Source organism: Pinus tabuliformis, chromosome 4_1 (assembly GCF_031772625.1).
Source record: "Pinus tabuliformis cultivar Carrire ecotype Pingquan chromosome 4_1, CPIR1, whole genome shotgun sequence".
NCBI classification, from domain to species: domain Eukaryota; kingdom Viridiplantae; phylum Streptophyta; class Pinopsida; order Pinales; family Pinaceae; genus Pinus; species Pinus tabuliformis.
The window spans coordinates 661,704,388-661,725,366 of record NC_142303.1 but is presented as its reverse complement, the minus strand read 5'-3'; the positions used below and the strand labels follow the sequence as shown (position 1 = coordinate 661,725,366).

Here is a 20,979-nt window from a genome sequence, read left to right as displayed (position 1 = left end):
TAAAGAATATTAGAGAAACAGCTATACAAGAGCCACTTGTTACTTCCTTAAAGCCCATACTCTGCAAGCACAAAAGTATTCAGAGGGAATTCTTGGAACTATAGAAGAATTTAACAGGAGTATTTTAAAAATGTGCCACATAAAGAAAAGCTACTTCATCAAAGATAAGCAATAAAGTTCCAAGATGCATACCCGGTTTGCCTTCTCTCTTAATGATGTTTGGGGTGATTCAGTGCAATTAACAATTGCATCTTTATTTTCTTGGAAAAATGCCCCCACTGTTTCAAAGAATGTATTTTCTCTTTGCCTTAAGACTGATTCAAGGACGCACATAGCTTTGAACCGTACCTGTAAAGTGACACAGAAAGGGGCAGAAATGGGCTGTCAACAGAGCAGTAGCATAAACAAGTTTAACCTAGCCTGATACTCACATACCACAGCCATTTAGCACTAAAGTCTCTTCCCGATCTCCCCATTAACAGACATTTAGCATTAATTTGGAATAAGGTAATTCTCAAAAACAAAAACAAATGTTCTCAATCTGGGGGGCAAGTCAGTTGGTGCCATAGTAATTAATCAAACTATTGTAATAAATTTCAGTAAATGCCAAGAACACATAGTTAATGTTTCATCTTTATTTACATTCTTTTACTTGCTTTTAGTTTTATCTCATATCATAAGAAAATAAAAATAAAAACTGAATTTTACCACTCATAAGGAGAAGTTTTTTCAACTGCATCAACTTGAAACATAATTTTAAGTCCATTGAATGATTATATACTAAGAACAATTTTATCTGTGCCTTGAAATGCCTGTACAGTGTAGATCAAACTCATTTTCAAGAACATTGAATGCAAACCTATCACAACAAAATATGTATTCTTAACAAATCAGAGTACATTAATAATTTCTCTAGAGGATGCAGAGCAGATTGTAGAAATTGACAATGAACAGAACTAACAAGATACACGATGTAACAGAGATCAAAAATATGCTTAGTGAGAAAGAAACAGTTCAACAACATTCATAAAAATATAAAGCATGCTACACCGACTTCTGCCTAACTATGATATTGGGCATTGGCATTTCTGGCCTCTTGTTCCAGCTATTGCTACAATAATGTGTAACAATAACTTCTTGGATTTCAAGGAAAAAAAATGTCACCAAATGTTTGTTTCATTGCTTATGACCCATTATCTTGCTTTTATCTCCTAATGAATTTTCCACTGCATCCATTTCAGATAGTGTGTTATCTCCATTAAATTAATCAAAAAACTGACAGTTTTATCTGCACACAAAAAAGCCTGTAGAGAGAACACGTATTCAAGAAGATAAGATGGATTACAATGCCATTCCATGAATCCAAGAAAAGAATATTGTTACAAAATAGCGTACATTTCTTAAGAGGGAGCTGTGCATATTGTCAGGATTCACAATGAAGGGAACTGCAAAGAACATGATGTCAATGGAAGCTAAAACAAGCTAAAATATTAAATAGAGAACACATTGATTGCAAAGGTTACTAAATTCATTATAAAAAAGGTGTTCAAAACTTCAATGACACCTATGACTCACCATGTCATTGGCATTTATTGCCTCTTTTGTCCAATTTGTAAATACAAACTTTTCATTTTCAAATTTCAATTTTGACTAATAATTTCAACAATCATCGAAATGATGTGACTCAGCTGAGTCAGCAATTGGTTCAGGCTAGTTTCATCCAAATATGGGTCAAACTGGTTGGTTCAGTTTTAACCAGCCAGTTATGATAGCACACACTATTATAGAGAGAGATAATTCTGCCAGTTCAGACCAAAATCAATGACCCGGTTGAATCAACCATGATTTGGCCAGTCCCAATAGGCCAACTGAGCCACCTGCCCGCAGTACCAGTTGGACTAATCAAAAAACCTATAAAATAAACCCATGTCAAGTCAACCACCTTCAACCTAGTCATGTCATCCAGCAAAAAGACCTTTTAGAAATCATATTTAACTTTTAAGTTAATGTTGACATTTACCTTTACTCATATTTTACATCCAATAGTTTAAGTTTTAATATTAAAAAATAAAGTAGGACCTTCATTTCAAGAAATTTAGCAATGGAATCAGACCCATAGAAACTGACACAAAGAAGAAAGAAATTAGGGCGTCTTCCAGCTTTCAGCATACTTCACAGACTTTTCAACATTTCAGCATATGTGTGAAATAGAACCAAGGGGCCTGTACACCTTCCTCCTGCACCCCTCAAGCTAGGAATTGTAAGCTGCTAAGATTGAAACCTAGAAGTAGAATAGGCTGCCCAATAGTGCCAACTGATTGAAACCAATAGGTTGCCCAATTCCAACTGGATTTAAAACATCAAATGGCAGCAATGTTAACAACATTCAGCAAGATAAGATAAGATCATTTTATTAATTTCCAATGGATGACTACAAAAGTAGGTCAATGGGACTGAAGGATACATCCAGTATGAGTACATTGTGGGAGTGCAAGCGCAACTCCTAAAAAATGCCAAAGCTAAAACCGGGATAAAATGAAGTAAAAAAGGATAGCACAACAGAACAGCCTCAAGAACATGTATTTAACCAGATCAAAGGCCCCCAGTGATGTAGAAGATTAAGTGAATAAATCCAGGGCTGGAGGCCGATCATGTCAAGAATGTCCGAGAAGCAAACTTCAGATTCTTGGAGTTGACTGAGTCAGTCTAATGAGCAAGACTTCAGATTAAATGCACTAGTTTGGCCCATTGTTATCTCTAAGGATCCCAGAGTTTACTCATTAGATTACAGTTTCATCACTTTTGGACTCTAGAGACCATTTCGTGCCTCATTGTTTATGTATTCTATCTCAGAGCTTTAATTTTATGTGTCTCAAAACTTATAGTTTGTGTATCTCGCTGTACATAAACTATTCGTGTGTGTGTTTGTGTGTTAAATCTTGAATAGTTTAAAATTTTATGGTTTTTGGTTCGATCAAATCATTTACCAGTTCAAGGGCCAGTTCCAATCCAGTTCATTATGATAACATTGGTAACAGTACTCATTTTTACATCCCATGATAAATGCAATACATGATTCACATTTCACTGAAGAACATTCAAATACAAGGCCTTTAAACAATCAGGAGAAAACAAATAAGAAATATGAAAACCTGAGATCATAGAGAAGCAAATCTATAAGACAATACCTGCCATACATGTGACTGGATTTTCACGTTAAGAGCTTGACTCAAAGAGGTAGAATCCAATTTTGAGGCCATTGCAAGGAAGTTTTGAATAGTTTCACGGCTGGGTTGAAGACGCACTCCGCCAGCTGCTGTTATAGTGTCTAAAAGTCTCTCTTCTCTACCATTTCCTCTTGTTTGATTGGACCCAGAACTGTTATTGCTTACATTAGAAGTAAGAACCGTATAATCTTGATTTGATGGTAACTCTCGATGTTCAGAAGCTGAAAATTGCGGCTCTGTCCATGGTTCCTCCCTTTGATGCCTGGCAAAAGTATCTCTTTCTGATGTAAGAGATTTTCTTAGGCTAGGTCCTTTGTAACTTCCAGCTGAATTGTTTTGTCCATCTAAATAACCACTTGATTGTCCACCAATCATGCTCAGGCCTTGTTTAATAGATGCACTTCCAAATCCAACAACTTCACTGAGAAAAGACTTTCTGTCATCCAATGGCATTTCAAAATTAGTATTGCCAAACCCTTGTATTCTTTTGTTGATATCCTCTGCAGTTGTTTGCTTCTCATCTGAAGCAAATATAGCTGTAACTGCTTCATGGGCAGTATCACGGACTGCTTTATTCAAAGAATCGCCTCTCAGGGCATCTGGTTCACCTCTGTAATGAAATAACTGGCGTATAGCTCCTGAGTGCCGCTGCATTTCTCTTTTGAATTCTACTCCAGCTTTTGCTACCGAGTACTTAATTAATCTCAAAGCCTACAAACACAGACAGATGGTACAACATCAAACCCATTACAATTTCAGATAAAAAGATAACTTAAAATGTTATCGTCTTTAAAATTTAATCCATTAGAAGTTAAAATGTATGTGTTTATATATATATAAGTTGGTTCCACTGATGATAAGATAAGATAATTTTGTTGATGTCTGACAAATGACCACAAAAGTAGGTCAATGGGACTGAAGAGTACAACCAGTATGAATATAATGTGGGAGTGCCAACACAACTCTTAGTAAATGCCAAAAATAATACAAGGAAAGAAACCAACATAAGTATAACGTCAAAATATATGTATAAAACTGTGACAGAGGTATGGTGATACAAAATAGTGAGTCTGCCAATAAACTAGAAAGGTAGACAGTCCAACTCAAGAACCTGTCACAAGAGAAAGAGAGAAAGAGTGAGAGAAAGAGATCGGGCAATGAGGCTGACGATGTCAAGGTCTCCTGAGTCTGATGGCCAAGGGTGAGGGGAGCGAACTAGGCAATGGCTCGCTGTAAGAGTCTTCTGGGACCACCGAGGAGCTAGGCTGCACAATCCAAGGGGGGGATGTACGAACGAGGGATACTCCTAGCATCCAAGATTGCAAGAAGAAAACACCAAATGGATCTTTAATTGCTCCTTTGGGTCTGGGAGGTAGTCTGGCGGGCACGAGGTACTCTATGTTGGATCCATCTAGAGCTGATCTCTCTAATGCTCTCAGAACGTGTGCCTTGATGGACGAACCAGTCCCTCCAAGCTCGTTTCAGTAATATCACCTTGAGTTAGTGGTTGAACATGTAGTTGCAACTTGCACCCAGAGAGATTATATCAAATGATCTTGTTACCCATGCACACATGGCAAGGGAGAAAATGTCGAGCTGGGTGAGTTGAAGAAGGACCTGCCAGATCTAAGAAAGCATTCAAGGGTGGAATCTTAAATGCAATTTGGATAGTTGTATTATGAATCTACGATTAACCCAAAAGAGCCCATATTTCTGAGTTTACATTGCAAAATGCACCCTTGGGAAGCCATTTTTTAATCCAAAAACTCAAGAGTCTACCACTTTTTTTCAAAAAACTGAAATTTTAGCAGTGCCAAAAACTCAATTCAGGACGAACTCACTGATTAATCGACAAATCCTTGAACACTGGGTTGAAAGACGTGAAGTTAAAGTTTCAAAAAGAATGAATCACATCATGTAACAAGATCCTCGAGAAAAGTTGCCGAGTGTTTAACAAATCAAGCATTGAGGCTGAAGAATAGAGAATTAATTACGATCTCAACACCAAGACCGAAATACGAAACAAACTGGCAAAAAAGTTTAGACCAGACCACTCAAGGACGAAATAAACCTTGACCAACAGCAAAATGATCCTGATTAGTAATAATTTGAATAAGATCTTAGGAAAGGAAATAAAAGAAGAGGTAAAGGCCAAGGAATATTGCTAAGGCCAAAAGATAATATTTGAAAGAATTACTGGAAGGATATCAACAACAAAGCCTTGGAAGTTAATAACAAGACTTACATGGGATAATCTCCAGAAGAGGAATAAACACGGTCCAGGGAGATGCTCCTTCTGCAGAGAAAGTGAAGAGTCAAATCATCTCGTTCTGTCATGTCCTTTCGAAGCACAAGTCTGGAGATAATTGGAGGAGCTCACTGGATTCATAAATGCTTGGTTTGGAACTCTAGAGAGGAGGGTTTAAGGTGTTGATATGATTATGTAAGTACAAAACAGTTTAGGGCTCTTCCCTTAATAGTGTTATGGGGTATTTTGATAGCTAGAAATGCCATGCATTGAGATGTAAACTGAGTTAATATTTTTTCTGCTTCAATCAAGTACAGGAAGTTTTGGGCTTATTTTGATGAGGCCTCAGAGTAGGACACAAGGAGATGTGGAGCTGGAGATATCATTTCCTTTAAGGAGAACCATACATTTAGCTTTAAAGCAGGAGTGGGTCCTCGGATAAACAACATGGCTGAACTGGTGGCCCTATGATTGACTCTGTTACTAGCTCTAGGAAAGGGATAAAAAAGTTACAAGTATGTGGGGGATCCTTGCTGATTGTCAGATGGGTGAAAAAGGAATATGTGCTGAGGAACTATCTTTTACAGCTTATTCTTGATGAAGTTTTCACTTTGATACAGGGTTTTAATTTCCTTTTGTATCAATAACGTCTTCAGGGAAAGGAATCAAGGTGCTGACAGGTTATCGAAGGAGGCTAATGGATGGTGAATGCAACATCCAGGAAGACAGTGCTGGCCAACTCTTAAATTCTGTCATCATCCTTTTGTTTACTTAGTTATGTGCTGGATATTAATCAATATATGAAAGCTTTTTAATGTAATTTGAATAGTACCTGAACGTATAAAGGTACTGAATATGATCTTTGATGTATTTCTTCATTATTGGAAAACAGGATAGTCCCCAGTTGGGGAAGAACTACTAGTTATATGATGCCCTGCTTGAGAGTTATGGGCTGTCCCTCGGAGATTTTTTAAATGCTTACGAGGCATATAATAAATATAATTTTGTTTTTATAAATAGAATTATGATCCTTTTTCCGCAGAAATTAAACCAAAAAAACAGAGCCTTAGAGGCTATATCGCTAAAAATTGAGTAACAAATTCAATTGGTTTGACAATGCCACCAACCCATTGCCATCTTACATTAGTTGTGCCAGCCTATATCAACTAGGAGAGTTGTCGAGGATAGAGAATATTGTTATTTTCATTTTTATCCAATCCTCGACTCCTCCAAGTTCAAAGGAAAAGGAAGGAGTTGATCAGACATTTTGGTGCAAACCTAAATCAGCTGCATTGGTGGAATATGAGGAGGAAAAAAGAAAAGAGGGAGAACAAAAGTCAATTATTGTTCTCAAATCTCACAGAGTCTAAAATCACACACTTAACTCTAAGGAAACTTTAACACGAGGCAGTTCATAGAACCACTTCCATCATATCAGAGAAGAGGAAGCAATGGTGTGAGGAGACAGTCACCCTGGGAGCAAACAAGGAGATAGGCAAGTAGTCACATTGAAGGGACTCCAAGTACTCCAGACTGGGACACATCTACTTAATTGTAATAGAGTACAAAGAAGCAGTTTTCAAAGCTATAACAGGTTTGGAGAAGAAAATGTTTCAAGGAAGACGTAAACAAGGGGAAGGAGATGAAGGAAGCCATGGACAAAGTGATGAAAATGATAAAGTAATTAGAGGTTGTGTGTTTGAAATTTGAAGCTGACAGTTAAAAGGAGAATAACATAATCCTCGATTACATGCATGATCCACCAAATTATGGTTAGTCAAATGCAGTTGCAAATGCACTTTAACCTGTTGAAGGAGACTATTGAGACAGCAAGAATAGATATTGCAAAAGCACAAAGCAGTTGAAAGCTTCAACCAGCTTCGACACATAAGCTCCCCACCAACAATCATTTTCGAAGACTCAAATTAAGGCTTGGGTGATAAGGTGCGGGGCAATCTGAAATAACAACAATAAATCTCCCTTCTTTTTTTGATATTGTACTCAGTTCTCATATTCAGACAGAGACAAACAAACAAATTAAACAAAAAAAAACAATAATGCTTGTTATACTTTAAAATTTGGACTCGTTTCTGCTACTTCTAGCTTATTATGGCCTAAATTTGAAGATATTATCTTTTTAACATAACAAATAGACTACATGGTATTAGACTACATGATTCCATTTGTTTGTCTCATACAACATTCAACTGAACTATATTGGTTGCAGAGAAAATTTTGATAAATTTGAAAAAGGCAAAGGCAAGGACTCCAATATGATAGAACATCTAAACCTGCATCTGCCCTACCTTCAATTGCTTCTATATGTTCAAAATAAAAGGAAAAAAAAAAGTTGCAAGTGAAGTCCATGGTTGAGCATTTATAATGCAAATCCTTATGAGTCTAGACTCTACAGCCATTATTTTGCTCTAAAAACAAAGCAATCCAGGTAGTACAAGTCTATAACTTCTTTGGTTAAAAGATAGAATTATGCAAATCAACAAATCAGTCAATCTAATAGGTTAGATGGACAGATAAATGGGCCACATATGGTAGTTTACCTGATCTAAATGCCTATAAGGTGCACCATATGTATGTTAAAATCTATGTGCACCACATATATATGTGTTAAAATGTATATGTGTTATTGTGTATGTGTTATTGTGTATGTGTGTGTGTATGTGTGTGTGTGTGTGAGAGAGAGAGAGAGAGATTAAAAGTTTGGATGTTACTACTGCTTTAACTTTTAGAATATCATCAGTATATGTAGTTATATTTAAATTCAAATATTGTTTTAAATTGCTTGTCAATAATTTGACATAAAGGCATACATGAATCCATGCAAGTATAATTATTTATTTCACTAATATTGATTATGGTAGATTCCACATATATATATATATATATATATATATATTGTAGATATTGTAGATTAATATATTTTACAATATATTAAATAACATTTTATATACTACATCATATAGCATTATATATTGCCTGGGACTTGCATCATTAGATATTGTATAATTTTATTGTAAACAATATGTTGGCCTTAAGGGGGCCAAGTATCATGTCAAGTACTTGTGATAATACTTGGCTCCTTAGGACCTAGAATAAATCAAAGCCTCAAGGGTTACATCATTAAGTAAAGCATAAAGGGCATAAAAGTAAGTCCAAGGACTTACCTCATTTCAATATGTGTTTTTGTTGCAGGCAACTCTTGAAATAAATAGCATTTAATTGATTGATCAAGTAATCCACTTTGACCTAAGTTGCACGAAACGGGGAAATGGGTACGAGTTTCCGAAACGGGAAGCGATACGAAACGCGACCTCCCCAAATTTTGGAAACGGGGAAACGCGAATATATATATATATATATTGAAAATATTTAAATATATATATATATATGTGCAATCATAAAGCATAAATGATACATTATAATTTATTACATTTAAACATTAAGATTTAATTTACATCACATTTACTCATGAATGATCACATAATGAAAATAAAAATATCGGAATATCCAAAATCAACCTTTATTATATATCCAAATCTCAAAATCAGCCTTCATTTATATTAATATATGAGGCTGCAAGTACAATAAAGACTATAAGGCTGCAAGAGAGAGATCCAAATCAGGATTTTCTGCATCCACATCCCATTCTTTAGAAGGACCACTGTTGTATTGGGAGTCTCCTCCTACATAGTCGAACGACCTTAGTGCTCTTGATTAAATACACGTTTCATACCCTAGTAGCCTACACGATCTTGATTATTGGGAGTTTCCCCTGCATAGAGGGCTTGGTTCTCTTGATTAAATACAAGTTCCATACCCTAGTACATGATAAAATCCAATGGAAACATTGCAATCCCTGAAATCCTGAAAAACAAATAAGTCTGCTGGATTTTGAGTGAGATCTAAAATTCTACTTTCTCCATAAGAAATCCAATGAGGGCGAAACCACTCTCAAACATCCTCAGTCATTTCATGGCAATGTTAAAAATTTAAGTAAAATGATGAAAATGAAAAATAAAGGAGAATATCACTTTTACTTTAAGAATTTAACATTACCATGAACTGCATATCCCTCAAACTTCCTGATGAACTGCATACCAAAACTAGGGGAACAATTCACTTTTATAACTTTAGACACGCATCTAGAAGCAACAAGAAGTCACTAACATACCCTAAAAGTAAATTAAAAAAAACACAAGTTAATGAGGAAACGTGGGTCGTACGGCCCTGAAATGTGTTTCCGGCCGTATTGGCCACGTTTCCATTTCGGGAAATGTGGCAGTACGGCCAGAAACGCGTTTCACAGCCGTACCAAACGCGTTTCCGCGTTTCGTACCGGTTTCCGTACGGAAACAGACCTCTATACCATGTTTCCTGTAACATAGACTTTGACAATTCCAAAGTTCCACCATGTTTTAAAAATGTGGGGGAAACAATTCCAGGAAACATATGAAGACCCCTCTCAATTTTAGAGGACCCTATCCTAATCCATATAAAAATAAGATTAAACATATGAAAATCATTATGATACATCTAAATGTTGCTTTTGTTGTCTTTCTTTTTTGACCTTTTCCAAGGGGCCAATGAGCAACTTTTTAGGGAAGCACCCAAGCATACCTATTTTCAAAGGGGGGGAGGGGAGTAGGGAGGCAGGAAGAAGAGAACATTCAAAGGGGCATCCTAGCAGCCAAGGGAGAAGAGAACATTAACTTTTTGGAGTGAAGGGTTTACAAAACATATGAAAATCATTATGATACATCTAAATGTTGCTTTTGTTGTCTTTCTTTTTTGACCTTTTCCAAGGGGCCAATGAGCAACTTTTTAGGGAAGCACCCAAGCATACCTATTTTCAAAGGGGGGGAGGGGAGTAGGGAGGCAGGAAGAAGAGAACATTCAAAGGGGGCATCCTAGCAGCCAAGGAAGAAGAGAACATTAACTTTTTGGAGTGAAGGGTTTACCCTTGTATTTTCCCACATCCTCCCAAAAAGAGACCAAGGGTACATGTTTCCCACAAATAATCCTCATCCTCGAAGAACATGGAGATCATCCCTGTGTAAAAGTAGATAAATTCACCATCATAGGAGATACACAACATCAACACGCTAAGAATTTTGGATTGTTGAAGGTCAATTCTTGAATTATTTGAAAGGTTATTAGAACGTAAGACTCCACTTGTCCATCATGCATCCTACTGTCAAGTTGAGTTTAGGATGAAGTTCCCACCAACAATATTGGACCATAAGTCTACAGGCCCAGCCATTTCAAAAAGTAAACTTACGTGGGGAAACAATGAGACCAAACTAAAATTGGTCAATCCAAACCAATTCACTCCTCAAGGACCACAAGAAGACCCAAATCAGCAAATAGATTGGACCAATAGGCAAGTTTTGTCCCAAAACTGATCTATTCAAGGCCCAGAAGGGGCAAAGAGGAAGAAAAGAGAAGGGAGGAGGGAAAAGGCCACAACATGCCTGCAATGAAGGAGGAATAAGGGTAGGAGAGAGGAAAAACAGGTTTGCGGTATAGGGCTATTTCTGTCCAGCAAGCCCCAAAAATTCACAAAACCCTTGCAAAAATTTTGAATGCACTTCACAATTAAAATTTATTCTCAAATGGTCACAGAAATTTCTTGAATCTTGACGTCATTTTCTAGATCTTGAGTTTTGAGCTTGGGGATGCAAATAGAGGGTGGATCTTGCCTTCCTAGGCCTAGATACACCTCTAGAAACCCTCTAAAAAAAAATCAAGGACTGAAACCCTTAACAATTCTTCAGATCTAGCCTTGTAATCCACCTCCAAAAATAAAATCTCAAAAACCCAAATCCCAATATATACAAAGAATAAAAATAAACCCCAAATCCCCAGAAACCCCAGCTGCAAACAAGGGTTAAAAGCTAAAATTATTTACAAAATTATCAGAACTATACAAATAATACACAGATCTACTGGATTTGAGAAGTATGAGTACAACTCCGCACCCAGATCAGTAGAAACAAGCTCTTATTAGACAGGTCTATCAAATAAGCACAATATCATTGAAGATAAATGAGTAAAATAAGGCTTTTTTAATTGTGAGCCATACTCAAGATCTCTACAAAACAATCAGCAAATAGAACTTAAAAATTTAACACAGTGGGCTCTTAAGCCTCTAGACTTGGAAGTTGGCTGGTCCAACCGAAGACTTCCCCTCATGCCCAAGATCTGAATCTCGATTAGATCTCTGCACACTTGAAATTAAATATTTAACTTCAAAAGGGGCCAGATACACGTTAAAACCATCAAAATCTAGAGATAGCTAGATCTATCAAGTTAGAACACTTTTCTAAACCCAATACCTAATGCAAGATACTTGTGCAAATAGATAATCCAATTGTTGCCTAATGAAACAAAAAACTTATAAAATTTAATTCAATAGAGCATTTAGGCACATGATTCAGAAAAATATTACCAGTAGACAGAAGAGGAACATCACCATGAATAAACCCCAAAGTCTTTTATATTAATTCCAGAATAATATTACAGCAGAGCTTAACTTAGAGTTTTCTCAAATTTTATGTTATTTTTGTCTTTTGAGAAGCAAAATGACCTCTAGTTTATAGATAAATTCTCCAAACAGCTAGTTGGGTTGATCCTCATCAAAATAATCTCGATCATTGATAGATATTTGATCATCTTTTAATCTTTATAGTCGAAAATATTTATTTTTGAAGAACTTTCGAATTTCTCATTTAATCATTTTTCTATTAGCTCAAAATTAATTATTTTGAGTTGGTTTCCTCAAAAATTTGACTTTGACTTAACCACCAAGGCGCAACAAGGGTCCAATTTTTCCTGAAATTTCTAATATTCCCTTCGTGGGGGGGCCTCCAAAAATTAATTTCTTTAATATCCACGAATTTTTCCACTTAGAGAATTTAATTTCTCTAGGATTTTAAATTTGACTAATTAATTCAATTTATGACTTAGGATATTAATTTATTTTTGCCAAAAAATTAATTAATTGACACTTGAGGGGATTAATAATTTTTTCCACCCTATAATATTTTAGCCATGGTGTCTATAAGTATGAGGGACCATGCACGAAAATATTTTTTTACATAAAATAATTACATTTCAACCCTCAAAGGGGGAACACCTGTTCGTTATAGACACTCAATTTATTACACTTTTTTGTGACTCAATATGATCTAGTAGAGCAAGTGATTTGTAACAAAATAATTCAGCCAATTAGTTTAAATTATTCTCAAATCACTTTTAAAAAGACTCTATTAAAACACTAGGACTCACTTAAGACCTTGACGATAAACTCCACCCTAGCTTTGGGGTGAGGCTGGACGGAAAAACTTTATCGACCATTCGTGTTTAGAAACACAAATGAATCAGTGAAATGAAAAACCTCATAGGATGAAATTCGTCGCCAAAATAATAAGCTTACCTAGGTTGTTACATACATATATGGTCTTACTAGTATCATTTACATTAAAACTTTGCAGAATGAGTTTGCAACTTTGACAAACTAATGATTGATGATGATGAATCCAAGGTAATATGAATGCTCGAACACGATGGAATCCATTTGCAAAAAATTGTATTGCTATAGGTTAGTTGACACAGAGTGGTCAACAGGGCCGTTGTGAAATTTTTCCAATGAAAAGAACAAGAATCACATTTTCTAGTCCACCATAGAACCTAGTCATCAGCGTCTCCTTCTAAATATTTGGAGGTTGTCATTATATTTTCTTTTTCACCCAACGAGGGGTTTGATTCAAAAATCCCTTCCATTTTGTTGACCCAAACGACTATTCCTCTATGGTCTTTATTATTATATTTTGGTAATTCCTTTTTAATCCGTTGATAATCTCTACCCAGAACTCTTGTGTGATACTTATTGCCTGAAAAAATTACATCATGTGCTTCTTGATGTACTTGTTCAATTCTATTTTGTGATTCTTGACTTGATGTTGGTATCCAATAGGTTAAGGATTCTACAATTAATGCATCTACTATTTGGGTTAGCTAGTGAATTCTTTCACCCTAGAAGTTAAGTATCCTTTTCGTTTCGTCCCGATCATCATTTCTCATTTTTAATGTGGTTTGTCATCGATTCTTTGCATCCTCTATCAACTTGTCAACTTTGTCTCCTTTTTCTATTAGTTTATTAATTTTTTCCATTAACTCTTGTTGTCCTTCCCAACCTCTTTTTGCGTCTTTTCGACATTTGTGAGTCGATACTTGTACTATTGAACTCGTCTCTATAACAGTTCACTTCTGCATGTAATTCGTTGTTGCTAACCATCTTAGGATTAGCCTTTTTCCTTACGGATCCCACTTCAATAATTTTTTCAATATATATATATATATATACAAGGGTAGGGATTTTATTTAATTGAATAATTAAATTTATTTATTTATTAAAGAGTGACCACCTTACTTTTTTTGGTCAACTTAAAAACAATTCCAAATTTAAAAATTAAAAATTTTAAGGAATTTTAAGGGTGTACAATACAAAACATGTAGATACGACCATACAACAACAAAATGATGATTAATCAGCAGCATGCCTGGCAGTGTTTGTATGGCGATGAGAAAGCAAACAAGGGAAACAATGTGACAGCAAGGGGAGGTGGTGGCAGATGGGACAACAACGGTGCAGACAACAGTAAAGTCAAGTGGTGGGGGATGCATAAACACGAACAAGTGCAGACAGTGGCACGCGATGAGACCGACAATGTGACGGCAACACAGTTTGATACCAAAAATACAAACAGAGACAAGGATGACTATATTATAGTAAAACAATGAAATAGGTTGTACGATGGAGGTGGGTGTATGGATGTTGTACGATGGAAAATGATACATACGAGAAGTTACAACTTTAATTAATGTTTGTAATTATACGAATAGTTGCATGGCATGTATTTGGACCCAAAAAAAATTGGCCCAAGTTAGCTCTGATACCAATGTAACAAACATTTGATGTTTGCATGTGTAGACTGTTGAAAATGGTAGCAAAAGAAGGTCTTCTCTACCTCGTGCCTTAGCCAGGAAAACCAGGATTTGTCTTCCTTTGGCCATGGAGAGATTCATGGAGATAGCAAATCCATACATAGTGATGGAGTTTCAATCACATGGAGCCTAAGTAACATGACATGTGGATTCAGGATTTGTCAGATACGAGGATTCGAGTGTCGGATTCAGGCATGTTGACCCCCCGGAACAGGACACGTTCGAATACGTTATATATTATTTTATTAAAAATAAATATATATATATATATATATATTAAAAATTAGATATTTCTTACACAAATTCTCATTAATTATACAAATTCATTGATTTCAAACATAGATCTTCATCTAGATGTAAGTTTTATTGTTCACAAAGAAAGCTAGTAACATTATAGCATGCATAGTACATACAAAATTCAAATACATGTCACATAAATGCTAAATCAATGAATCATAAATTCTGAATTCATAAATGATAAATCATAATACATATTCAATTCATCAATGATCAAATAGGAGAAAGACAAGATAGTAAGATAAAGACACTGACAGTTGTAGTTTTCTCATTAAGTCAACAAAATCAAAATGTGTTACATAGGTAGTCCAATGCCAATGGCAAATAGAAATAGAAAATACAAAACAACTACAAGTATACAAGCCTCAAGGCAGTAGGTAGCCCATGACTCATGAGTCATCAATCCTCATAGTCATCATCAAAATCAACATCATTGTCCTCATCATCATGGTCACCACTGCTCTCCTCTGCATCCTCCTCCTCCCCTATATCCAAAGTCGTCTCTATATCTGCTGGTATGGAGGATGACCCCTCTACAGTATCACCATCATCAAATCTAACAGGTTCTAGCACTAGATCATTGAGATCCATGTTGGCCAATGCCAATTCAACACTGTTGTCCAGACCCATATCATCAGAAAAGACATCCCACATCTTTGTCTTTCCCTTCAACCACTCTTCCCTCTGCCTGTAAATAAGACGAAGGTTGGTGTGCACATACACCATTGTCTCTGCCCTGGACTGCTCAAGCCTGTTCTTCTTAACACTATACAAACTCCCATATGTGCTCCAATTCCTCTCGCAACAAGAGGATGAAGTCACCTGAGAGAGGAGCCTCATGGCTAACTGTTGTAGAGGAGAGCTTGTTGCCCCATGATTTGCCCACCAAGAATAGGGCTTCTTAGCCTCCCCTGCCTCTAATCACATCATATCCTGCAAATCAACCAATCCCAGTGGAAAACTCTGCAAAGGCACCCTCCAGCTCATCAAGCAATGCTCTATCCTGAAAAACTCGCTTGAATGCATCTTTCCTCCCCTGTGAGATTTCACCATCCATGTGAGGAGGGAATCTGCGGGAAGGTCCACCATTCAGCCACTCATGGCTATAGTATTTTGGGTTCAATGAGTGAGCAAAACAATGTAAAGGTGTGCAATTCTTGTCCCATCTACTGACAAGAATATCCTATATAGTACCACAGAAGGCCTTTGGTGATGTCTCATACTCGAGGCACTCACTCTATAGAATAATGCTCCTCATAGACTCAATCATGGAATCCCATCCCTCATAAACCTCTCCTAGGATGGGTTTGTCTGTATCTGCAAATCGAAGCAAAGAAATGATAGGGTCCATGATCTAAATAATTAGATCTACCCTCTCCCACAAAGCATCATCTAGCACTGTGTCCTTCACTCTTTTAGAGGCTACTTGATCTGTCTTTCTCCAAAAAGACCAAAACTCTGAAATAACCATGGCCCCAAGAGCGGTCTTGACCTCCCTCAACCTCTTCAACATGATGAATGAAGAGGCAAACTGTGTATCCACAATCTTCAACAATGATAGATTGTTGTACTCCTTGTAGATAGTGAAGGCATTTGTAGATAGTGAAGGCATTTGTACTCCAAAGCACATCAGAAGCAATGGATTTCAGTGCTAAGTTCAATGAATGGACAATGCAAGGTGTCCAAAACACTTGTGGATATTTAGCTTCCACAATCATGCTAGCAGCCTTACAAACAGGTGCATTATCTATAATGATTTGCACACAAGAATCAACACCTACATCTTCAATAACTTTAATAAACAACTCACCCATATATTGTGCATCCTTGTATTCTCCAAGTGTATCCACTGCTTTCAAGAAAACTGGACCATTCAAGGAAGACACCATGAAGTTGATGAGTGGGTGTCGCGCTGAATCTGTCTATCCATCGGAAACAATGCTAACCCCAGATGTTGGCCATAATGCTTTAATAGGCTCAAGCATTTTTTGCACCTATTTTTTTGCCTTTGTCAACAATGTGGTTCTAAGCTTCTTTGAACCAGGAGGCACATACCACGATGGAACCCTGTGAGTTAAAGCTTGGCACATCTCAATAAATAGATGTGAGCATGCAACATTAAAGGATATGAAGTTTTGATAGAAAAAAGGCAATGGTGAGATCAAGCTCTTCCCGTTTCGCTTTTTGAAAAATCTTGTCCATTGGACCAAGTGAAATTGCTTTTCTTTTTGTTGTCCCTCACTAGAACTCTCAAATGGAAATTTATGGCTGTCTTTCCTCAAAAATGGAAGGGGGTCATCATTCTTGATTTTTTTTTATTTTGCAGCCACATTTGCCATACCAACAGTGAACTCTTTTTCCATTTCTTTCCTCTCTTGTAAAAGAACTTGTGTACAAGCTCCAACTCCACAACTTGGTAAAGCCAACAAATGGCCTTTCAAACGAAAATATGTGCTTGTGAAAGTACTATGGCAAAAGTTGCATCTCCAATTCACATTGCCTCCTCCCTTCACCTTGCTGCTTGGCCCATCCTCTCTTGTGATATATTTCCACAAGGGATATTACTCAATGTTACCTTTAGGAGGAAGTTTTCCCTCAACATTACTTGTAAAGGACACTGATGAAATTGGGGGAAGAGGGGCATCTCCAAGGGGGACATTCTTCCCTTCCTTTGCCCCCTACCTACTGCCCTTGATTAAGCCATGAACACTGTAAAAAATAAACCAAACATGCACAAATTTGTAAAAGAAATGCATATACAAACTGTTGTAATACAAATGCAAAAAAATAGAGAGGAAATGCACTTACCGGTTGCTTGAATCTCCTTGAAAAAGCTCCAAGCCCTTGGCTCATTGCTCCAAACTCCTCACAGCAAATCCACAGCTCAACTATTACAAAAGAAATGACAGCGAATGATGAAAAAAGAGTCATTTCCACCCTTTATCGGCCGCGCAGGTCCCAGAATTCCGGATTCGTGTCCGAATTTCGATACACAACCTGGATTCGATCGTGTCCCAATCAGACACAATGTGTCACGAAATCCGGACATGATTTAGGTCGAATCGTATCGGATTCGACGGATTCAGACATGTGGCCCTCTAAGAGCGAATCTGGTTTCAGAGCATGGAGCCTACCTCAGTTAACTATAGGATCAAATGGCAGTCCATGTTTGGAAGAGGACGAGTTGGAAGCTTCAGTTTTGACTGAGGCAAGGACGAGTTACAACTCCAAGTTATGATTGGAGAGAGATCGGTTTGAACTCAATTAATTAGTCAATCACAATTGTTGTTCCAAATTTGTATTTGTCAATTTTAGCATGGATTGAACTGATAAGAGGACGATGAAGGCACAGATTGTATTCAATATTGTTTGCACGAGTTTGTGTGTGTGCGAGTTCTTTGTTGTGGTAGTGTATTTTGGAGCAGCCAATACACAATTTGTAGAGAGCTTCCTTGTAGCAAATTTGCGCTAGGCAATAGGAGTCGAGCCCCAAGTAATTGGGAGCCCCCTGCGCTAGGAAATAGGCAACTTGTGTGCAAGGAAATCGAGCCTATCTCAACGCAACAAAGAAGCTGAGCAGAGGTTGAGTGGTTGCAAGGTGTCTCCAACTAGTATAGCATGAGAACAAGTGTGTTCTCAGGTTCACTGTTTGCCTTGTATGAGATCAGATTGCTCAAACTCTAGGAATAAAATATACTACAGCAAAGAAAGGGTTTTCCCAATTGGGTTTCCCAAGAAAAATTGTGTTAATTGTGTGACTGTGTTTTTATCTTTGTGATTATTCGACAATATCATAACTTATCAATACAGATTGGAGCTCGGAAGAAACCCTAGAGGCGAGGATGGCGAAGAGGATGCAGACAAGGTTGGCGCGACCACAGCCTGACACGGGGTAGACCATCAGGCTGTACACCTGGGGCCTAGGCACAGACACGGACCATATTCCGTCGCACTTTTGGTCGTAACCTGCCTGGGAACCCCGTTACTCTCCGCCTCCAGCTTACCCCCGACGACTTGAGCTAGTGAATGCGGTTTTGCGGTTTTGCGTTTGTAGGGTTTGGTTTAGCCTGTGTCGGTTACTCCGGTTCACAATGGCAGCTGGCGTAAACCCCGGAGCAACATGGAGGGCGACCTAATAGACTATTCGGAGGACCCCCTCGAGGGCATCTCCATCTTCGGCAAACCGTCTAACAACGATGTGCACTTTCCATTCAGCAGTGAGCTCTCTGAGGTAATTGCCCCACTTCCGTCGCTTTCGAGACAGCCCAGCTCTGTGATCGACCTTCCGGAGTTACCTGTGACTTGGTCATCTCTCTTCGCGCCTTCCCTGATGCCGTCCTCCCATCTCACTGACCCCGGCCCCTCCACATCTATACAAGCGGCTGAATCCTCCGACCTATCCTCCCTCCTCCCCTTGTGGCTATTCACTACCCTCCTCGTTCCCTGCTCAGTGATGCCCACCCTTGGAGCCAGCCCAACCGTCTGGAAGCTACACCGTCGTTCCCCCCCTCTCGGACGCCTACCCGCCTGGATCTGAACAGCTGCCTCCAAACCCTAACCCTAACCCTAACCCTCCAAACCCTTGCCCTGAAGATCACCTTGAACAAGCGGAGGCTGCGGAGCCGTCCTGGGGAAAGAAGCAAAGGTGTGTTAAGCCTAAGACACAGGACGTATTCATTGACTGGGAAGAGGATTTCCAGTGGCAGGACACCATGGATATGGCAGCGACGGTCCTGGTAGGCAGAGTTAGAGGAAGGACCTACTCCGCAGCTAGACTGAAACAATGGGTAGCTAAAATATGGGGCCATCATTTGGCAGACCTACCTATTGTCCAAACTTTTGTTCGTGGCTGGTTTGCTCTTAGATTTGCGCGAGCTGACCACACAAACTGGGTTCTATCATCCTACTGGCACATCGAACAAGCCCCGGTCATGCTAAGGAGATGGAGCCCGCTTTTTGACCCTGACAAAGAACAGCTTGTGGCAGGGCCAATCTGGGGTAGGCTATCTGGCCTGCCCTTGCACTTCTGGACCGAGGAAATCTTCAGAAGAATTGGCAATATCTTGGGAACTTACCTGGATTATGACAGATCCTATCTTTCCACAGGAGTCATGGCCTATGCGAGACTGTTGGTGCACCTAGATATCAAAGGAGGCTTGCAAGAGAAAGTTTCGCTAGAGAAATTACGATCGGACACAGATTATGGACTATGAGGGAGTTCTCTTCCGCTGCAGATGATGTCATAAAGTTGTACACCTCTACAAGGACTGCCCTCTCCTTGCAAAAATAAAATCGGGGTCCAGAGGGAAACCCACATCTGTTGAGGGAGCACAGGTGCGGAAGGAACAATCGGATGAAGCCGAAATGATCAACTCTAAGCCAGATGGACCCAGGCCTAACACGGAGTCGTCGAAGAAGCGTGGGACTACACCCCTTCGGCCACCTTCACCTCCTCTAACCAGGTCCAAGGCGGCCGTTGGAGGAGCGCTTTCTTCGGGTATGTCTTGTCCTACCTTACTCTCTGCATCCATTAATTTTTCATCTGCACTTTCATCTGGTCCTCTGCATCCTGGGCCAAACCCTGACTCTGCCCATTGCTCAAACCACCGGATCAGCCCCCTCAATTCACAGTTGGATCTCCCTCCCCTTGCCGAGCCTCCATCCAATCCCTCGACACATGAGATCCCCATCCCTGGGACTGCCCCTGAACCTCATCACTACCATCTCCGCTCTCACACCCGAGCATCTATGTCGGATGCCATCAGCCTTTGCATTTCTCCTTTCTCCTCTGCCCTGAAGCCCACCTGAGGTAGACCGTCCTCTCTGTCCAAAGCAAAACAGAAGGCAGGTTTGGAGGTGGTTTCTAGGAAATAGATTTCTCTAGATAGGGTCCTTAGAGCACAGAGCCCTCCTCCAGTGTTCCCCCCATGAAGGCTATTTCCTTCAATTGCAGAGGGATAGCTAGTCCCGACAAAAAACTAGCGCTAAGGAGACTCCTTCGAAAGGAGCCAGGTGATTTAGTTCTTCTTCAGGAAACCTTGGGTGCAGCTGCTATCATAACACCTCTTCTGGAATCCATGCTCCCAGGTTGGCAATTCCATGCCTTGGATGTTAATGGACGATCAGGAGGCATAGCCCTAGGTTACAACCCTCGCTCTATCAAACTGCTGGGAGCCTGGGGAG

General features: G+C 38.7%; 1 protein-coding gene across 1 annotated transcript in view; it reads right to left on the bottom strand.

Moving 5' to 3' along the window:
• LOC149177845 (ENTH/VHS family protein) overlaps nucleotides 1-20,979 on the bottom strand; it is a 142,337-nt gene that overhangs the window by 82,467 nt on the left and 38,891 nt on the right. The window contains exons 2-3 of the mRNA XM_089420225.1: nucleotides 3,189-3,938; nucleotides 193-348 (exon numbers count right to left, since the gene is read on the bottom strand). Coding sequence (XP_089276351.1) covers nucleotides 193-348; nucleotides 3,189-3,938 — 906 coding nt within the window. The remainder of the gene's footprint in view (nucleotides 1-192; nucleotides 349-3,188; nucleotides 3,939-20,979) is intronic.